We start from the raw sequence: 20693 nt of genomic DNA on the forward strand, positions 1-20693 counted from the left end.
ATGGGGACTTCAGTTCCTGCATGACTCCACACCGGTGCACAAAGCAAACTCTTTAAAAACATAGATGAGTGAGTTTGGTGTGGAGGAACTGGACTGGCCTGCACAGAGTCCTGACCTCAACCCAACTAAACACCTTTCTAGAAGAGCATCAAAAATTTCCATAAACACACTACTAAGTCTTCTAGTAGCTTAGACTCTGGCGGACAAAACCCGTAATGCTTCCAGGACATTCTGGAATTTCATGCTCCCAACTTTGTGGGAACAGTTTGGAGATGGGGATTTCAGGTCCAGAATGACTGCACACCAGTGCACAAAGCAAACTCCATAAGGACATGGATGAGTGAGTTTGGTGTGGAAGAACTGGAATGTCCTGACCTCAACCCAACTGAACATCTTTCTAGAAGAGCTTAAAAAAATTCCCATAAACACACTACTAAATCTTGTTGAAATTTCCCAAATGAGTTGAACCTGTTAGAGAAATAAAATGGTGGCCAAAGTCGTATTAATTCCTATAGATTAAGATTGATATGGCAATAAAGTTCATGTGCATGTAAAAGTAAATGTCTCAAAACTTTTGTCAAGTTTTCCACTGCTTTGCAAAGCCATGCAAAGGTTAAGACTTTACGCTTGCAGAGGAAGAAAACAAAGAACACTTAATGGTTGAAAACTAGGTAACTCGGTTCCAAAAAGTCACCATTTTAGTCCAAAAAAAGTATTTTTGGCTTCAACGAAACAAGTTTCTCCTGCAAACAGTATTAAATAAGTTTGCCAAATATTATTAAAAGCACAACTTACATAACATTGTCTTATTCATATAGTCGTTGGCTTAATTTGTCAATGGGTTTCCACAAGGTCATTTGTCCTGCACAAGCTCTTTATGAAAATTCCAGTGCGGGCATTTTAATCAGATTAAAATTTCATTATTGTGCTCTGTGTGTGTGTGTGTCATGGAGGGGGTGACTTTCTGGTCCCTTCAACTGTTTGTACAGTTTTGTTTGGAATAATGATCGCGTTCAAATATCAGTTCTTTCGGCAAACTTTAACCCCAAAATTGATCATTCATTGTGTGTGTGTGTAAAGTCAAAAGTTCAGTCGTCCTGAGCTGTCACTCTGAAAAGGATCATTCTTACAAATATACAGGAAACCTTGGGTCAGAATGGGATTTGCGGATCTTTTGGATGAAGTTGGCGGGTTTGGACGCTTTCAGATGATTCATGTCACTCTGCTCTCCATCCCAGGTCTTCTAATGGCTAGCCAGAATTTACTGAATAACTTTACTGCTGGTGTGCCGGAGCATCATTGTCGCATACCCAATGTAACGACTGCAATGAATGACAGCACCACAACACTCCTGCGTGCATTCATCCCGCTGGATTCCTCCTTAACACTGTCCAAATGCTCCCGGTACAAAGATACTCAGTGGCATTTAATCACAGACAAACTGAGTCATGGAAATGCGACGGAACTGCAAACAGAGGATTGTGCCGATGGCTGGACATACGACAAGTCTGAATTCATCTCATCTATAGTGTCAGAAGTAAGTCATTTTAGCTCTGCATTATAAAGACCTCTTAATTAAACAACCAACCATTTTAGTGTAATAGTATTTACTCATTTAATAGATGACATTGACTGTAAATATGCTACTTATATGTAAATAAGTTTTTCCATTGTGAGTATAGAGATGCTGTAACTATTAAAATGTGTTTCATTTTAATAACTTTAATAGCTTTTGAGGCAGTTTAATTCAAGCAAGGAAGGAATAATTGACAACCGGATGTTGACTTATTATATATAATGGACATCAGAGCCTTGCACAACTCTTTTGACAGGCATGTGCTAAAACTGAAAATCCTTAGGGTTTTTTTATTTTTTTATTTATTCATTCATTTTCTTTTCAGCTTAGTCCCTTTATTAATCTGGGGTCGCCACAGTGGAATGAACCGCCAACTTATCCAGCATATGTTTTACGCAGCGGATGCCCTTCCAGCCGCAACCCATCACTGGGAAACCCATATACACTCATTCGCACACACATACACTACGGACAATTTAGCCTACCCAATTCACCTGTACCGCATGTCTTTGGACTGTGGGGGAAACCGGAGCACCCGGAGGAAACCCACGCAAACACAGGGAGAACATGCAAACTCCACACACAGAATCGCCAACTGACCTAGCCAAGGCTCGAACCAGCGACCTTCTTGCTGTGAGGCAACAGCACTACCTACTGCGCCACTGAGTTGCCCTAATTTGAATTTATATTATTATTATTTTTATTTATTAATTTTTTTGTAGAGGGGTAGGGAATACTCAGATTTTTGGCAAAGAAATTGCCTACTTCTGCCTAATAGTAAAAACACTGCCTCTTGCTCTGTCAAAATTTACTTATGGATGGGTTTTTCACCAGCAAAATTCAACAAACGGACCATCAAAATAAAGTGTGGCCTAAATGTATATTATATATATTGTTAAATGAAGCAGACAGACATTAAGGTTGACTAGTGGCATTGATTTATTGAATTGGTAGAAAAAAACGTCCTAAAAAAAGGGCAATTCGTAGTTTAAGAACTAAAAGGTCATGTCCACTTGAAATGCATTTCATTCACCATAATTGTGAAAGTGAATGCATTTCCATTCTACACTCAACAGAAACATAAATGCAACACTTTTGTTTTTGTTCTCTTTTTTTATGAGGTGAATTTAAAAATATAAAACTTTTTACTATTTTTCAGAAATATTGTTCATTCAACATTTGTCTAAATCTGTGTCAGGTTGCTTTCATACTAGCACTTTTGGTCTGCACCCAGGTGCGTTTGCTAGTGTGATTGTGTCTTCTGAACTCTGGTGCGCACCCGTGAACCGTACCCGAGTCTGCCTGAAAGAGGTGGTCTGGGGTACGGTTCGTGCGAACTCTGGTACGGTTCACTTCTAATATGAATGCAATCTGACCAAATAACGGAAGTGAACCTCCAACTGTACAACAAACTTTAGTTTTCATTCATTCATTCATGTGTGTGTGTGTCTGTGCATCACCTACCTTGGTGACAAGCAAGACTGACCCAATGCAAAAATTAATAAAGTTTGCTTGTCTCCATTTTGCCAGCTTGGTTTTGGTAACAAAACCAAAAGATTCATTAAATGCAGAATGACTGTGATATGTGGACGTCTCCATTTTAGCCCATTGCTTTCATGGCTATCACCTAGCAACAGCTGTACACAAAACTGCAGCTTGATGACGCAAGTGTACTGGGGCTCAGAAGGAAAAAAGACGATGTAACACAAACCAGCTGAGATGGTGGCAAGGGTGGACAATTAAATTCGGGTTCAGTCCAGGCAATTGAAACCACGTGTGAAGGCATCCATAGTGAGAACTTTGTCTTTGCTGAGGTAGTCCATCCACCTCACAGGTGTGGAATATCAAGATGCTAATTAGATCCCTACTGAAAAATCCAGCTTAAACCAGCCTAGGCTGGTTGGCTGGTTTTAGCTGGTCAACCAGCCTGGTTTAAGAGGGGTTTTGGCCATTTCCAGGCTGGTTTCCAGTCATTTCCAGCCTGGTCTTAGATGGTCAGGCTGGAAAATGACCAGCTAAATCCAGCTAAAACCAGCTTGACCAGCCTGGTTTAAGCTGGACATAGCTGGTTTTGGCTGGTCAAGCTGGTTTTAGCTGGATTTAGCTGGTCATTTTCCAGCCTGACCAGCTAAGACCAGGCTGGAAATGACTGGAAACCAGCCTGGAAATGGCCAAAACCCCTCTTAAACCAGGCTGGTTGACCAGCTAAAACCAGCCAACCAGCCTAGGCTGGTTTAAGCTGGATTTTTCAGCAGGGATAGCATGATTATTGCACAGGTGTGCCTTAGGCTGGCCACAGTAAAAGGCCACTCTAAAACAGTTTTGTCACACGCCTTGAGAAAGGTATAAACGGACCCATCTCCAAGTGGCTGGTACTTGAGCTCCAAGTGTGCTGTACAAACCTCTTGGAGTTTTCATTTATTTAATTCTTATATGTGACACAGAGTCCAACCTATTGTGTTTTATGAATGTTTACACCTACCTCAACCCTAAATCCAACCTCACAGTAACCTGTTGTGTTTTATTAACATCTACACCCACCACAAACCCTAAACCCAACCTCACAGCAACCTAATGTGTTTTATTAACATCTACACCTACCACAACGCTAAACCCAACCTCACAGTAACCTGATGTGTTTTATTAACGTCTACACCTACCACAACGCTAAACCCAACCTCACAGTAACCTGATGTGTTTTATTAACGTCTACACCTACCACAACGCTAAACCCAACCTCACAGTAACCTGATGTGTTTTATTAACGTCTACACCTAGCGCAACGCTAAACCCAACCTCACAGTAACCTGATGTTTTATTAACGTCTACACCTACTGTACCTCAACCCTAAACCCAACCTTACCGTAACCTGCTGTGTTTTATTAATGTCTACACCTATCCCAGCTCTAAACCCAACCTACTTGTGGTGTAATCCCTCCCACTTCGGGCTGCAGCGATACCTACTTGCATGCCATAATGCCACAGATGTCACAAGTTTTGTAGGAGCGTTCAATTGTGCTGACTGCAGAAATGTCCACAGATGGTTTGTTTCTCTACCATAAGCTCTCCAAAGGTATTTCAGAAAATTTGGCAGTACATCCAACCGGCCTCACAAAAGCATACCATGTCTAACAACACCACCCCAGAACCTCCAAATCCAGCATCTTCACCTCCAAGGTCATTTAAGATCAGCCACCCCGACAGCTGCTGCAACAATTGGTTTGCAAAACCAAAGGATTTCTGCACAAAATGTCTGAAACCATCTCAGGGATGCTCTTCTGCATGCTTGTCATCTTCACTGGGCTCTCGACTTGACTGAATTTTGTTGTCGTAACCCACTTGATTGGATAGATGGCAAACAAGTATGGCATCGTGTGGGTGAGAGATTTGCTAATATCAACATGTGAATAGAGTGGCTCACGGTAATAGTGGGGTTATGGGATGGGCAGGCATCTGTTATGGACAACGAACACAGCTGCATGTTATTGATGGCAGTGCTGACACCGGGACAAGATTCTGATGCCCATTGTTGTGCCATTCATCCACAAACATCACCTCATGTTGCAAGGATCTGTAAGCAATTCCTGTAAGCTCAGTTCTTGCAGGGTCAGCATACTCACTGAACATGTCACCCATTGAGCATGTTCAGGATGCTCTGGATCAATATATAAAACAGTTTGTGTTCCAGTTCCTGTCAATATCTAGCAACTTTGCACAACCATTGAAGAGTATTGGTCCAACATTCCACAGCCAACAATCAACAACTTGATCGACGCAATGGGAAGGAGATGTGCTACACTGCATGAGGCAAATGATGGTCACACCAGATAATTGTTGGGTTTGCACAACTGAGGTTGATTGTTGGTTGTTGGATTTGCACAGCTGCTTTGGCCACAAGCAACAAGCACACATTGATCTTCTTTCTGTGCAAGAAATTAAAGGTGCAGGAGAAATACGGCAGAAGTATAATGTCCAGAAATATAATTTATGACAAACAGGTCATGAAAACTTTATTAATAGAAAAGTATTTGAGTCGTCAATACCACTTTTTTTGTCCAGCACAACTAGCAAATGTCAAGTGTGATGTTTAAAAAGTAATGTTTTTATTTTTATTTTAGTGGGACTTGGTTTGTACCCTTCGTCCACTCAAACAAATGAGCCAGACTATTTACATGGGAGGAGTGTTGACAGGTGCCATTATATTTGGAGGGTTATCAGACAGGTAAGTCATCCCTAACTATGTTTTCGCAACATCTTTGAACAACACATCATTCTGATTAGTCCTTTTGGACCATAGTACATAGTTTAGTAAACTGTGAGTATGATCATTGTTTTGATGGATAATCTCCGCATTAGACATCAAGTCTTCAAGAAGTCACATGATTGTGTATCTGTTGCTTACCTTGTGAAGTTAGACAGAGCTTAGTAACGCAGTAGAAAATTTTGGAGAGTGAACAAAGCATTCAGCTAACACATTTGCTGACTTGTTAGTTCATGAGAGGAGCCAGAATAGAGTGAACAAGAACACACAGATTTAACCATAGAAACTTGAAATACTGAGTGTGCCCAACCAAGTGTTGAGGAAAGCTTGAGCTGATCTACCTCCATTTAGGACCTTAACTTTAATAAGGCTACTCTGATAGGCAGGTCTTTGGTGGATTGCCATAATCTTTGACCACACACATAGTGAACCATTTACCATGATAATCAGCTGTTGCTTTGGTCCATCTTCTAGCCTTGACCAAGGCTTCCTCAGGTCCCCTCTCCTTCAACACTGTTGAAAGAAAGCCAAGGAGGATAGAGCCACAGCGTCTAGTTCCTGTGAAGAAAACACAGGAGGTTTATAGCCAACAAAACATTGAAAATGTGACACACCTGTAGCAGAGCCTAGTTTAGAATTATGGGCATACTAGACCCAGGACAGTTGTTGACACCAGGAGCTAGAATTATGGGGTGCCAGTCAGAGATACCATTACAAAACCTGTTTGCCTGCTCAAACAGATGGGGGAGTGCATTGGGCTTGGTGTTTTTCCAAGTAATGAATTTTCAGATTTGTGTTGTCTGTTGTCCTCCAACTAGTGATGCCACTAGCCCAGAGCCAATCTGACTGGCAATAACTCAATTCTGTTTATAGGGGCTCAGGTTGTGGGAAAGTAAAGCATAAGAATGCACATCCCGCAATCTGACTGAAGTTGGCAAACCCCAGTAACTGCAGTAGTGCCTTAAATGAGTCAGAGGTTGGCCACTGAACAACAGCCCTTACTTTACAGAGATCTGTAAAGTATATATGTAGGGATATGTAGATATGTTTATATCTGTAGGCAGTTGCCTTCTTGAGTCCCATCAGGAAAGATCTTGTGTCTCTGGTGCTAGGCTAATTATGGAAGTCCAACCCAAGATATAGAGACTGTGGTTTTGTCCCCCTGGCAAGTCAGCTGACCACTTAGTTTACAAGAAAATTGGCATTGCACACCAGTTTTAGACACAGGCGAAATTGTTTCCATATCAATAACACAATGGTGTAGTATAATTTTCCCTTCAGGTTTACATGTGTACCTTGTAGATCAGGGGTGCCCAAACTTGGTCCTGGAGGGCCGGTCGGAATCCTGTAGAGTTTCGCTCTAACTTGCCTCAACACACCTGCCAGGACATTTCTAGCAAGCCTACTAATAGCTTGATTTGCTAGCCCATGTGTGCCTGATTGGGGTGGATCTAAACCATAGGTCTCAAACTCAATACCTGGAGGGCCGCAGCTCAAAAAAGTCTTGAACACCTTGATAAGTTGCATCAGCTGTGTTTGATTAGGGTTGGAGCAAAACTATGCAGAGCTACATCTAGACTATGCAGGACTCTGGCCATCCAGGACCAAGTTTGGGCACCCCTGTTGTAGACTTTTTGTCATTTTAAACTTCAACACAAACTTGCATGCATTGATGAATAAGGTATTAAAGCTTCCTTGCTCTTCTGGTTGGCATTGGATAATCTGAACCGCAAACCACAATCATAATGAATTACCAAAACCTTGCCCTACCATTTTCAACTTGTGAAGGAAATTTCAGAATCTGTTAATTGTGTTTTTGTATTCTCATGTAGGTTTGGCCGAAAGGCCTTGTTGATTTGGTCATATTTTCAGCTCGCTCTCTTGGGCACATTCACAGCTCTCGCTCCGTCTTATGTGATCTACTGCATATTCAGATTCCTGACAGGAATGTCAGTCTCTGGAGTCATTCTCAATGCCGTCTCCCTCAGTGAGTATCATTCTTCACTGTTATTCAACATAGGACAGTGATAAACTGCAGAACACTGGAAGTTATTGAACTGATCTGAATCAACATTGAAGCAAACTGCGCTGAATAATGATGTTCTGCAGAGCTGTTCTATTTCAGAAATTGAAGTTGTATTTAAATAAAGGTGGCCTGAAATGTTTGTTTTCTCAGAGGTGGAGTGGATACCCACTAAGACTCGGACTCTGGTGGGCACCTTATCGTCTTTCTTCTTCACGTTTGGTCAGATGGTTCTAGCTGGAGTGGCATACAGTCTGCGGGACTGGCGTAAAATACAAATGGCCGTCTGTCTTCCATTTTTCATCTTCTTCATGTACAGCTGGTGAGGAATTCTTCAAATGACTCTTCATTCATTTGAAAGTGATTATTTCTGCATTTCTAAAAGTCTCAAAGGCTGTTTAAAAAGTACATGAGATAATTAGGTGGATTCAAACAAAGGCAATGCAGCAAACATTCAAATTTAACTGCAGTAATGTTTCTGTCACAGGTGGTTTTCTGAATCTGCCCGCTGGCTGGTGTTGAATGGTCGATCTGAAGAGGCGCTGAAGCTTCTCCACCGTGTAGCTAAAATTAACGGCAGGCCTGAGATGACAGAGAAGATCACTTTAGAGGTTTCTCACCAGTCTATTTATTTATTTATTTATTTTGGCAATATGCAAAATAGTTAGGTTTCATCATAAGATCGGGTTTTCATATGATTTTTCAGTGGTCATTCTAATATGCTGAGTTTTAAGATGTTATTACTTAGGAGAACTCTTAGTTGAAAATCATTTTTCTTTGAATTATTTTAGTAGACACTGTATTCAGTGTTATTTTCAGGATTCATGATTCAGAAGAGCAACATTTATTGGAGTTAAGACTTCACAAAATAGTTAAAAGCCAGTTTAATGCACCCATGCTGAAAACCATTATAAATAAATAAACACTCACTCCAAGCTCGGTGTAAATGGTGGTGAATGTGCTTGATGTATGTGCTGATTTTTAGGAGCTGGAGTCCCACATGCAGAAAGAAGTTCAGTCCAGTAAGAGCATTTACACTGTTTTTGACTTACTAAGAACACCAACCATGAGGAAGATCTCCATGTGCCTTATGGTCGTCTGGTAAGAATATGTTTGTACTGTTTGAGAAAAATCTAAAATTAATGAGTTATTGAATCCTGAATGAGTATATAAAAACTTTAAAAAATCAAATGTACATAAGTATTGACAGCCTTTGCCGTGAAGCTCTAAATTGAGCTCAGGCACAATCTGTTTCCACTGATCATTCTTGAGATGTTTCAGCAGCTTAATTGGAGTTCACTTGTGGTAAATTTAGTTTATTGGACATGATTTGAATATATATCTATATAGGTCCCAGGGTTGACAGTGCATCTCAAAGCACAAACCAAGCATGAAGACAAAGGAATTGCCTGTAGACCTCCGAGGCAGAATTGTCTCGAGGCACAAGGCTGGGGGAGGTTACAGAAACATTTCTGCTGCTCTGAAAGTTCCAATGAGCACCATGGCCTTCATTATCCAAAGGCAGAAGATGTTTGGAACCATCGTGAATCAAAACCTGCTTCAGAGTGCTCCTGATCTCAGGACGGTTCATCTTCCAGCAGGACAATGACCCAAAGCACACCGCCAAAATATCAATGGAATGGCTTCACAACAACTCAGTGAATGCCCTTGAGTGGCCCAGCTAGAGCCCAGACCAAAATCCTATTGAACTGCTCTGGAGAGATGCGAAAATGGCTGTACACCATTATTCCCCATCCAACCTAATAGAGCTTGAGAGGTACTGCAAAGAGGAATGGGCAAAAATTCCCAAAGACAGGTGCGCCAAGCTTGTGGCACCATATTCAAAAAGACTATCTAAAAACATATATAAATATGGTCAATAGTGTCAAAGGCAGCAACAACAATATAACAATAAGAGCCTATGAAGTTGTCTAAACCCAGATGAAACATAATGTTTCTTCCCAAAATGAAGAATTTTCCAGGTCTTTTAAAATATTTCTAATATGAAAGAAAGAGATATACGAGTCCTGACAGAACCTTCAAAAATCTGGGGGTGGTTATAGCTCTAGTGTTTTGTATAACTCTGTATTAACAGAATGTTTTAACTATGTAAAAATCAATCATTGAAGTCTCATTTTTCTTTTTAACAGGTTTTCAACTAGCTTTGCATATTATGGTCTGGCTATGGACCTGCAGAAGTTCGGGGTGAACATCTATCTGATGCAGGTGATCTTCGGGGCAGTGGATTTTCCTGCTAAACTTGTGGCTCTTCTGATGCTGAGCTTTCTGGGCCGACGCTTGACTCAAGGCACATGTCTCCTGGTGTCAGCATCTATAATATTTGCCAATATCTTTGTTCCTGAAGGTTAGATAATGACTGTGTATATGGACTATATGTATATGTATATGATCCCACTGACAATACAACTATCTGTGACAATAGACTTAATGCAATGACGTGGATTGCTAAATAAACGTCAGGCTGCAATGTATCGAATATTCGAATTTATAATGCTTTTGAATAGCATTGTGGTTTCTTGATCTTTTCTGTGATAACTTTTGATGTTTTGATGCATTTGATTTAACGTAGCTCAAATGAACAAGTGCCTTGAATAAAGATGTATTCATTTTGCCGAATGAGGGTCAGTAAAAGTATCTGACCTTCATATCATTGTCATTGCAGATATGCAGGTCACAAGGACAGCACTGGCCGTTCTTGGAAAGGGATTCACATCCGCCTCCTTCACCTGTGTCTACTTGTTTACTGGAGAGCTTTACCCTACTGTCATCAGGTCAGAATACACAAACTATAGACGACATAATCTATCTGAAGCAGTCAAATCTCACAAGTTATTTTGAACCAAAAGTTTTCACGTGTCGTCACACCATTAGGGGAATGCCACTCTGGCAGGCATAAAAGTGGGTGATTTCTCCTCTTTTTTAGCCAAAAAGCAGAATAATTGTTGTGCAATAACATACAGCATTACTATATACAACAAGGAGACACACCAGGCTGTGTTTCTGCAGGATTCCCTTAGAGAAAGAACAGCCAGAAAAGCAGAAATTTATGGATTTGTGCCGAATGGTAGCATCATTTGACCATAATAATCCATGATACTTGTAACTGTCTGTGGGCTTGTCTGCTTTTACACAGTTTCTACTCTAATTTACAGGTTACAGGTGCAGTTAAAGTATGCATTGAAATGCAAAGTAAAAGTATAAATATATAGCTGAAGTGAACCAACAACAACACCAAATATATATGGCCATAACCATACCACCCTGCAGCCCACGACCGGTTACTCAATGAAGCTAAGCAAGGCTGAGTCTGGTCAGTACCTGGATGGGAGACCACATGGGAAAACTAGGTTGCTGTTGGAAGTGGTGTTAGTGAGGCCAGCAGGGGGCGCTCGACCTGCAGTCTATTTGAGTCCTAACGCCCCAGTATAGTGAAGGGGACAATATACTGTCAGTGAGCAGTGTCTTTCAGATGAAAAGGTAGACCGAGATCCTGACTCTCTGTGGTTATTGGCCCATGGCACTGCTTGTAAAGAGTAGGGGTGTGACCCCGGTGTCCTGGCCAAATTTCCTCCATTGGCCCTTACCCATCATGATGATGATGATGAAGCCTTTATTTGTCACATACACTTTTACATGCAGCGACATCACATATTTCAGGGGAAGACAGGTCAGACGAGAGGTAGCTTTTAGAAAGAGGAAATAAGATACATCTGGGAAGAGAGAGGCAAAAAAAACCCTCTCACATTGTCCTTGAATTAGGGCAGTGTGAGATCAGGGGGGGGGGGGGGAAAGCCCTAGCAACCAAGCACATAAACATAGACATAACATCGCAACAGGGGATGTGGATATAGTCCGAGGGCGGCAGCCATCTGGTCATGCCGCTAGAGAGCACTGGTCACAGACCCGCCTACCCACACCGGTAGGTGAAAGCACATGAAGATGTGGGGTGCGGGGCTAGGTGGTGATTGTCCATCTGTAGCTGTGTATGTGTCTGTGTGTGTGTAAGCCTGTAGAGTCTCAACAGGTGTCCTTGGAACAGGGAACAGGAATTTCAGAGAGTCTACTTTGCTTCCCATCCTGGGGAAGTTGTTTGTCTCCAGCCGAGACCGTCTGGCAGGAGAGTCACAGGGAAGCCGAAAGAGAAGAACAGTTTTTTCAAATTTAGGCCAATATCTGCCTATTTCGCAGATATTTAATGTCTGTCACAGGTCTCCAGGTCTGACCAAATCTTGTTGCAAAGCCGCTAGTTTCACCCCGATGTTTTTCAATTTGTGTTTCAAGGCCACATACTGGTTTGTAATGACCCTGCTCACCAGCATTTCGATCCAGCCGGCCAGCTTGGTGGGGTTTTGAGCCATGCTGACCGCTTTTATCAATCGTCGATACCCCAGGTCAAAGTTCAGAATAGATAGATATCTTCAATATCCTCCAGTGACACACGACGCGCCTCTTCTCCCACCTGTCTATCACATATCCAGCTGCAAATGTCCCCGCAGGACAGGTGGGTTCCCCTGAACCCAAACTTTTCATTGAGAAGATCATTATAGAAGATCTTATAGAAGATCAGTTGATCAAATCCGTAATTCCTTATTTGTTTGGAGAGCAGGGTAAGGAGAGCCTCAGAGATAGAATAAGACGAGACAAGAGGAGCCAACCAGGAGAGATAAAGGAGGGAGAGAGAAAAAAAGTGTGACTGCCTCCGCCGAGAGCCAAATGAGAGTTTGAATCATGGCCTCCCAATCATCCCCACCCACTGAATTGGATAGCTGGTGTATTGTGCGTGCACTGGTGCTGTAGTCCTGTGGCTGCCGTCGCATCGGTGTGGAAAGACCCCCCTCATGATTGTGAAGCGCTTTGGGTGTATGGCCATACACGGATAAATGCGCTGTGTAAATAAACACATCACATTACATAACAGTAGACACTTCCCACATAGCAAAATATCTCTGGCCCAGCTCTGGCCCACACAATCAGCTTTTGCTTGGCCCACATGCCGCAGTGAATTACGGCACATGACTGGACCATATCTGGCTTCCAGACAAGGGCCAAACACGGACCATATCTGGGCCAAGTCTCAGCCAAGTTAGTAACCCATAACTGAGCCTAAAATGGGCCAGATATGTTGGTGTGTCACAACTGCAATGAAAGTGATAAAGCCATAAATCATTGCATTTTAGGCTTGCTATGGGTGAGCTTTTTTCTCAAAGTGACCTGATTGGTAGAATTTTTTTCTTTATTTTAAAATAATAAAAATGTATTTTAAATGTGGGTCAGGACAGGCCAAACTTACATGGCCCACATATCAAGTATTAACATCTGGGCCAAATACTACATTTTACTTTTGGCCCGAGTATTGTTTGCCACCTTAAAGACGGTGCCACCTCTGCCAAACCAGGGCCAAGTTTGGCCCACATGCTGTATGCCAGTGCCGGATAAATGCCTGCTGTGCCAGATTTATGCCAAATCTGGGCCAGAATTCTTTGCTACCTGGGTTGCGTTAGGCACTATAACACAGTCACTAATAACTATCTCTGAGGAATATCCACAAGATAGATGTAAACACTGAATTGTAGCTCTGACAGGGATATGACGCATTTAAATGACTGAAAAATGGCTGCGGGGGCAGAATATGGATCACAAGTGCCCACAATTTACAGTTTGTGATCATATCTCTAATCTGTTGATATGTGATCCAAACATTTGTAGTTTGAATCGCATGTAAATATGATTGTGCTGCCTTTTTGTGGAGATCCCAATGTAGGTGCCATTATGGCCCATTGTTTTTTTTTCCTGCCAGGTCTCCGCACAGATCACGTTACTGACAACTATCAATGGGTAATGTAGGAGCCATTTTTTGGAGCGATTGTAAAACATTTTCACACCACCAGAGGGTGCTCAAGCTATTTATGCTCTCGAGTCAGCCACTGTATGACATGGTGCTGATAACACACACACCGTTTTTCTTAACAATACGTCATGAATTCAGTTGTGAAATACAGCGCTATCACCCAATATCCCTGACAGCAAACCATTGTGGTCAGTCCTGTTTTTCAGTACTTAATAAAGCCGCATTCACACAGAGTTGAGACATTTACAGTAACAACTAGTATTCATGCTCGTCATGCCTCAAGCTCGTCTTCAGAAAAGCTTTTTTATTGTGTAAGTCACAAAGAAAAGGAAGTGGCCACAGATCTTTCTCGTTCTAATGTAGATCTGTAAGGACTCATCAAAAGAAAAGGAGGATTGATGGGTGGTGACAGGGGGTGACAACATTTTAAGTGTTGCACTTAATAAAAGAGGCGAATCTGAAAGTTAACTTGGAGTTAATAGTGGAGAAACAGGGTTTGAGGTCGTAAAACCAAACTGAAAGAAGGTTGTTGCCAAATGCAGGGCTATTTTTAAGCTTCTTGCAGCTCAGGTTTTGTTCTGTGTTTTAAACTTTTGACACAGTTAAAGTCTGATTATAAGCCCGCCTGAATTATTAGCCCCCTTGTATATTTTTTCCTCAATATCTGTTTAATGGAGAGATTTTTTCCCAACACATTTCTAAACATAACTAATCTCTAATTAGTGATTTCAATCAAATGAGAGGCAAAAGTGCACACAGACTTTACACTACCTGACTAAAGTCTTGTCACCTATCCAAGTTTTAGGAACGACAAATGATAACTTGACTTCTAGTTGATCATTTGGTATCAGAAGTGGCTTATATGAAAAGCAAAGACCTCTAAATGATGCTTATTTGACCAAAATAAAACATGATCAAGCCTTGAAAGGTCTGATTTTGCTTAGACTAAAGTCTGGTCACTGAACCTTCAATAATGTCCAGTATAGAATATGTGGTCATGCTGCAGTGGAAACAGAATGAATATTGTGTCTGACTCCATCATGAGCTTGGAGGACTGCATCCATACATCTCTGCAATGACTCAAATCACTGATTAATAAAGTCATCTGGAATGGCAAAGAAAGCCTTCTTGCAGGACTCCCAGGATGTTCCTCAATTCCAAGAACGCAGAGAACGGACTTGCGTTCTTGTGTAGACCGGTCTTGCCAGGTGTCCTCGGAAGAACATACTCGGCAGACCGTGAGAACAGAGAACGCGTCCTGTGAGAAATGAGATGCTCGTTCTTCCTGATGGTCACATGACCTTCACGCGTTTTTAACCGAAAATTATTTCAACATGACAGCATTCATACAACGATTTATTGTTTTTCCCCCTTTCAATATATATGCTATGCATAAAGACTTTACAAATATATGTTGCACAATATAAAGCAGATTTTAATATGAATTTTAACAAATAAACACCCTTAATGTGTTTATTCCTTTATTAAGACTTTCATGGTAATGTTTATATTCACCGTTTCATTTAGGGAAACTCCTGAGACAAATAAGTTATCTCTGAACTTCAATAGTAAGTCTATATGAAATGCTGCGCTTCCCACCTCCAATCGCAATGACTTCAGGGACTCTAGAGTGAGTTCAGTGTACAAGTCTGCATCCATGCGTCCTCTATCAAGAACACATCTGGGAAGTTTCACGCATCCTCCGTTCCTGTGCTCTTGAGTATTGGAACTGAACTTTGGCAGTTGATGATGACGTTATACGAGAACACGAGGACGCAAGATCGCTGAAGAACGCATATTGAGAAAACAGCCCCAGAGTTAATCTTTGGATTCATATTCAATGCCTCCTCCTTCATCTTACCCCAGACATGCTCAATAATGTTCATGTCTGGTGACTCGGCTGGCCAATCCTGGAGCTCCTTGACATTCTTTGCTTTCAGGAGCTTTGATCTGGAGGCTGAAGTATGAGGAGCGCTATCCTGCTGGAGAATTTGCCCTCTCCTGTGGTTTGTAATGTAATGGGCAGCACAAATCTCTTGATACCTCAGGCTGTTGATGTTGATCATCCACTCTGCAGATCTCTCACACGCCCCCATACTGATTGTATCCCCAAACCATGATTTTTTTTCTTCACCAACTTGACTGATTTCTGTGTGAATCTTGGCTTCATGCTGGTTCCTTTAGGTCTTCTGCAGTATTTGTGATGATTGGGATCCAGTTCAACAGATGGTTCATCGGAAAAATTGACCTTCTGCCACTTTTCCAAAGGATCAACAAGAAGTCAAGCTATTATTTGTAGTTCGAAAACAAGCCTTTTGTCAGGTAGTGTCCATCTTCTTCTTACCTGAACACTGAAAATCGAACCACTCTTAGTTTTTACACAAGCTGAAATTACAAGGGTTGTTTTCACCTTATGTTAAAACAAAAAGTCCGCATGAACCGGAAGCTGCGACCGTTTTTTCCATAAAGTAACGCAGTTCCTAGAGAAACTGAATATTAAATGAGAAAACAGTGGGCATGGCTTATTTTTTCTACTGTGAGCTGATTGGGTGTAGTGAAGAAGGCATTTCAGAAAGATCGAGAAAAGTGTTTTGCTAAATGTCCCCAAATTTGCTTTTCCTCCTGTCTTTGTGTTTGTCCCACAGGCAGACTGGTTTGGGTTTTGTCTCCACCATGTCCAGAATAGGATCCATGGCTGCCCCTGCTGTCCTCATCTTGGACGATATCCTGCCAGCTCTGCCAAGCATTGTATACGGAGGATCGGCTGTCATCGCTGGTTTAATAGCATTTTTGCTCCCTGAAACCCTCAACATCCCTCTGCCAGACACCATTGATGACGTGGAGGAGAAATGGTAAACATAAAATCTCCCTTTAACAGGATACTTCACCCAAAAATGTTGTTCTAAAGCAGACCGTCATTTATTTTTAACATTTAAAGGCACAATATGTATTTTTTTTCCATTAAAATATGTCAAAATCACTAGGACAGTATTATATCTAAACTCAACCATAATTTTATGAAGCTACAAGAATAATTTTGTGCTCAAATTAACTCAGATGAATGACTCATGAACACACCACTCATGACACAATGACTGTTGTAATAATGGTATTTCCTAGTCTTTAAAAGATCACCCAAACATGAAAATGACCTCATCTTGTATTCTCCCTCATGTGATTTTAAACCTTTATCAGTTTCTTTCTTCTGTTGAACGCTAATGAACATATATACGATTCTAAATAATGCTGGTTGACCCAGTGACCTCCATAGTAGGAAAAAAAATGTTTTAGTTAATTGGTGCCAGCTACCAGCATTTTTCAAAATATCTTCTTTTGTGTTTTTTAACAGAACAATGAAACTCAAATAGGTTTTGAACAAGTGAAGGGTGAGTAAATGATGACAGAATGATCATTTATTGGGTGAACTTTCTCTTTAAACATGTTAGGGCGCTGTAAATGCAAAATAAGAGAGTTCTTGGATTTTTTTATTAAAATATCTTAATTCGTGCTCAGAAGATGAAATGAAAGTCTTATAATTTAGCAAATTGACATGAGAATGAGTAATTAATATCATCATTTTCATTTTTGGGTGTGCTATTCTTTTAAATATGATCGGACTTCATTATGAATCATGTCACATGATTACTAGCTCACTAGGGCTGCATTACAGTCCATTTTTTATGCCCTTCACTCGCTAACTTCCCTCAGTCTCATTCTCTCAGATGTTCAGTTGAGGTCAGAATTATTAGCCCCCCTGTTTATTTTTTCCCCCAATTTCTGTTTAACAGAAAGAAGATTTCTTCAACACATTTGTAATCATAATAGAGTAAATAACTCATACCTAATAACTGATTTATTTTATCTTGTCCATGATGACAGTAAATAATTTTTGATTGGACACTTCAATACAGCTTAAAGTGACATTTAAAGGCTTAACTAGGTTAATTAGGGAAGTTAGGGTGATTAGGCAAGTCATTGTATAACAGTGGTTTGTTCTGTAGACAATCAAAAACAAATATTGCTAAAGGGGGCTAATAATATTGACCTTTAAATTATTTTGAACAAATTAAAAACTGCTTTTATTCTAGCCAAAATAAAACAAATGAGACTTTCTCCAGAAGAAAAAATATTATCAGACATATTGTGAAAATTTCCTGAATCTGTTCAACATCATTTGGGAAATATTTAAAAAAGTTAAATAAAATAAAGAGATAAATCATTCTGACTTCAACTGTACATCACTGACTATGTAACACAAGTGTCAACTAATGGTGGAACATCTGAATGAGTTTAAATGAAGTGCCCTAAATCCTTGAGGAGTTGGAATCTACACTGTTGTGACATCAAAATTGCATTGCATTCTGGGACATAAAGGTGCAGAAGTGCACATGTGAAGCCGCCTCGCTCTATCGGTTAAACTCAAGGGATCGAGGGTATGTCCAGAGTGCAAATTATGCATTGATAATCGGGCGGTTAACTTCTTCAGTAATGTTAGCTTCAGTGAATCAAATTTATGCATTTATTTAAATGGCATCTAATATTGTGATAAAAAATGTACTTAAGTTTTCAGTGTTTTGAGGGATATTTCGTGTGATTAGCTGATTAGCTATTTTAGAAGTTCCTGTAAGTCAAGTTATACAAACTATGCATCTAATTTGACTACTTTTAGGCTATAAACGAACTCCTATTTTATAAGAAAATATCTTTTGAACACTTAGGGCCCTATCATACACCCGGCCCAATAAGGTGCAAGACATGTTCGGCACACTTTGTTGCTATTTTTGGACCAACGCAACAAAAAGTTCACGTTTGTTTAAATAGCAAATCCATTTGCGCCACTTTGTGGACTCATGGGTGTGCTCGTCTATAAAGGAGGTGTGTTAAGGCACAATGTTGGTGCGTTGCTAGAGTTCCAAACCTTTGCGATTAACAAACTAAATTAAATATGTAGGCTAATGGATGTCTTCAGTGGAGTGAGTTTCCACCGTTCCACCGAGCCCTTACAGTACAATGTCTATAGGTCCTCTAGATCTGCAGTTTCAGACTGTTGAATATTTTTCTGCATTGACTGATTGGCGTGATTAGGCATTCACAATGGTATGAACCGTTTAAGGGGTGGTCAAATGTGTATTTATAATATCTATTATTTTAATTATTAATATTATTATTTAAAATACAGATCAAAGCGAACTACTTCTCAGTATTAAAGGGCTGACCCCACCATATTTCTTGTTTTGTTCACCCCCCTCCTGTTATTCACACCCTGGGTAATGTTGGGTTAATGTTAAATCAAAGTGGTTGTTGGGGATTTCCCCAAGGGAACAATTAAAGAAGTTTGTGACTGACTTCAAAAAGTGGAATGGAATTGATTTGTGAAATCTGATTGACACTGTGTTGTTCAATTTGACTTGTACAGGGAAAAGAAAAACAACACTATTGACGATCTGGCCTTACAGGACATCAAACAAGTTGGAGGAGCACATGAGGAGAACAACTTAACTACACCTCATCCAGCGGCTGAAGCAAATCCAGTTCTCCTCAACTCATAGTTATTATATCAAACAGAGCAACAACACTGGACCACATCTTTTGTTTTTACTTCCCGAAATAATTATTATTTGGATTGCAAGCAAGTAATTTGGTACATGCATTATGTTGTACAATGCATAATGTACTGCACATATCATACATGCAATCTGAGAAATTTATTCCATAAGTTATATAAGGATGATCTTGACATTTACTTATGTTTATTATGCTGAGAAATCCCTATGAATGGACCTTAAATTAAGTGCGTGATTGCAGAAATTGGTCTTGTTACGATTTAATTTGCATTCAGGTTAGAAGTTTTTTAATGTGAAACACTAGTAACACTTTTGTTTAAGTACATATTCTAAACCCAATTAATTGCTATTAATATACAGCAAATTAGGAGTTTATTTAGATAAAAGTCATAGGTAATGCTTTATTAATAGAAAGAATTGTACCTTAATGGGGACCTATTATACCCCTACTTACAAGATGAGAAGTGAGTCTTTGATGTCCCTAGAGTGTGTATGTGAAGTTTAAGCTCAAAATACCACACAGGTAATGTTTTATAACGCTCTGAAATGGACCCATATAGACTTTGAAACTAATTATGCCGTTTTGGTGACTGTCGCTTTAAATTTAAATGAGACTGTGCTCTGTCAGAAGAGGGCGGAGCTGCAAATGCCCATGTGTCAGTATAGTGGCATATTCAAAACTCTAATGGCAGACGGCTGCTTCTCACTCAGGGCTGTCTATGCTAATGAGAGACATTGTCACCAGTGGGCGGGGCTTTCCAAAGGGAGAATGTCAATCAAAGTGTTTCTGCAGGCTGTTTTTATCAAGTGTGATTATAAAAAAAATACTATTAATTCATGTTTACCTTTAGAAGCTGCTTATATTCACACACTGTAGCCACACAGCTGTCTTAAAATCCTTTTTGCATAATAGGTGCCCTTTAAAATAAAATGTGATCATAACATTAATGAGTACGACATATAAATTGTAAATAAATTTTGGTTTACAACACGTTTAGGTTGATTAACATCAGTTAGGTATCATCAACATTTTATGAACAAGTGTATGTTGTAAGTTGGTGTTAATTTAAACCATTGTTCATTATTCATCCTTATTCATAACACATAAACGAGCATGCATTTGTTAGCTATGCATGACAAATATCAGGTTTTACAATCATTGTTAATTTAAGTGTGTGATATAGCACCAATGATTAGATAATGCTAATATATGAAACTGATTGAAATGTAAGAGTAGGTCTACATGTAGCTAGGAACGCTCCGATACACTTTTTCCCTTCCCAATAGCGATTACGATACCTGAACTTAGGGTATCGGCCGATACCGAGTACTGAACCGATATCTGAGTGTGTATCTGTAGAAACAGTTGTATATTAGGATTGAGAAACGATATCTGACAA

General features: G+C 40.2%; 1 protein-coding gene across 1 annotated transcript; it reads left to right on the top strand.

Annotated features, from left to right (window-relative positions):
* Positions 1 to 1104: 1104 nt before the first annotated feature.
* On the top strand, positions 1105 to 20237 carry oatx (organic anion transporter X). Its single transcript, XM_056447111.1, has 10 exons — positions 1105 to 1537; positions 5695 to 5798; positions 7670 to 7824; positions 8014 to 8182; positions 8348 to 8471; positions 8846 to 8961; positions 10011 to 10225; positions 10544 to 10652; positions 16375 to 16581; positions 19146 to 20237. Exons 1-10 carry the CDS (start codon positions 1157 to 1159, stop codon positions 19276 to 19278), a joined length of 1713 nt encoding a protein of 570 aa, XP_056303086.1. The 5' UTR covers positions 1105 to 1156; the 3' UTR covers positions 19279 to 20237.
* Positions 20238 to 20693: the final 456 nt, after the last annotated feature.

This window comes from Danio aesculapii, chromosome 21 (genome assembly GCF_903798145.1).
Source record: "Danio aesculapii chromosome 21, fDanAes4.1, whole genome shotgun sequence".
NCBI lineage: Eukaryota > Metazoa > Chordata > Actinopteri > Cypriniformes > Danionidae > Danio > Danio aesculapii.

Coding starts and splice junctions, on each gene's coding strand:
- oatx (XM_056447111.1), top strand. CDS start 1,157: ATGGGATTTGCGGATCTTTTGGATGAAGTTGGCGGGTTTGGACGCTTT. Junction 8,472..8,845: donor CAGAGAAGATCACTTTAGAG/GTTTCTCACCAG, acceptor GCTGATTTTTAG/GAGCTGGAGTCCCACATGCA. Junction 8,962..10,010: donor ATGTGCCTTATGGTCGTCTG/GTAAGAATATGT, acceptor TCTTTTTAACAG/GTTTTCAACTAGCTTTGCAT.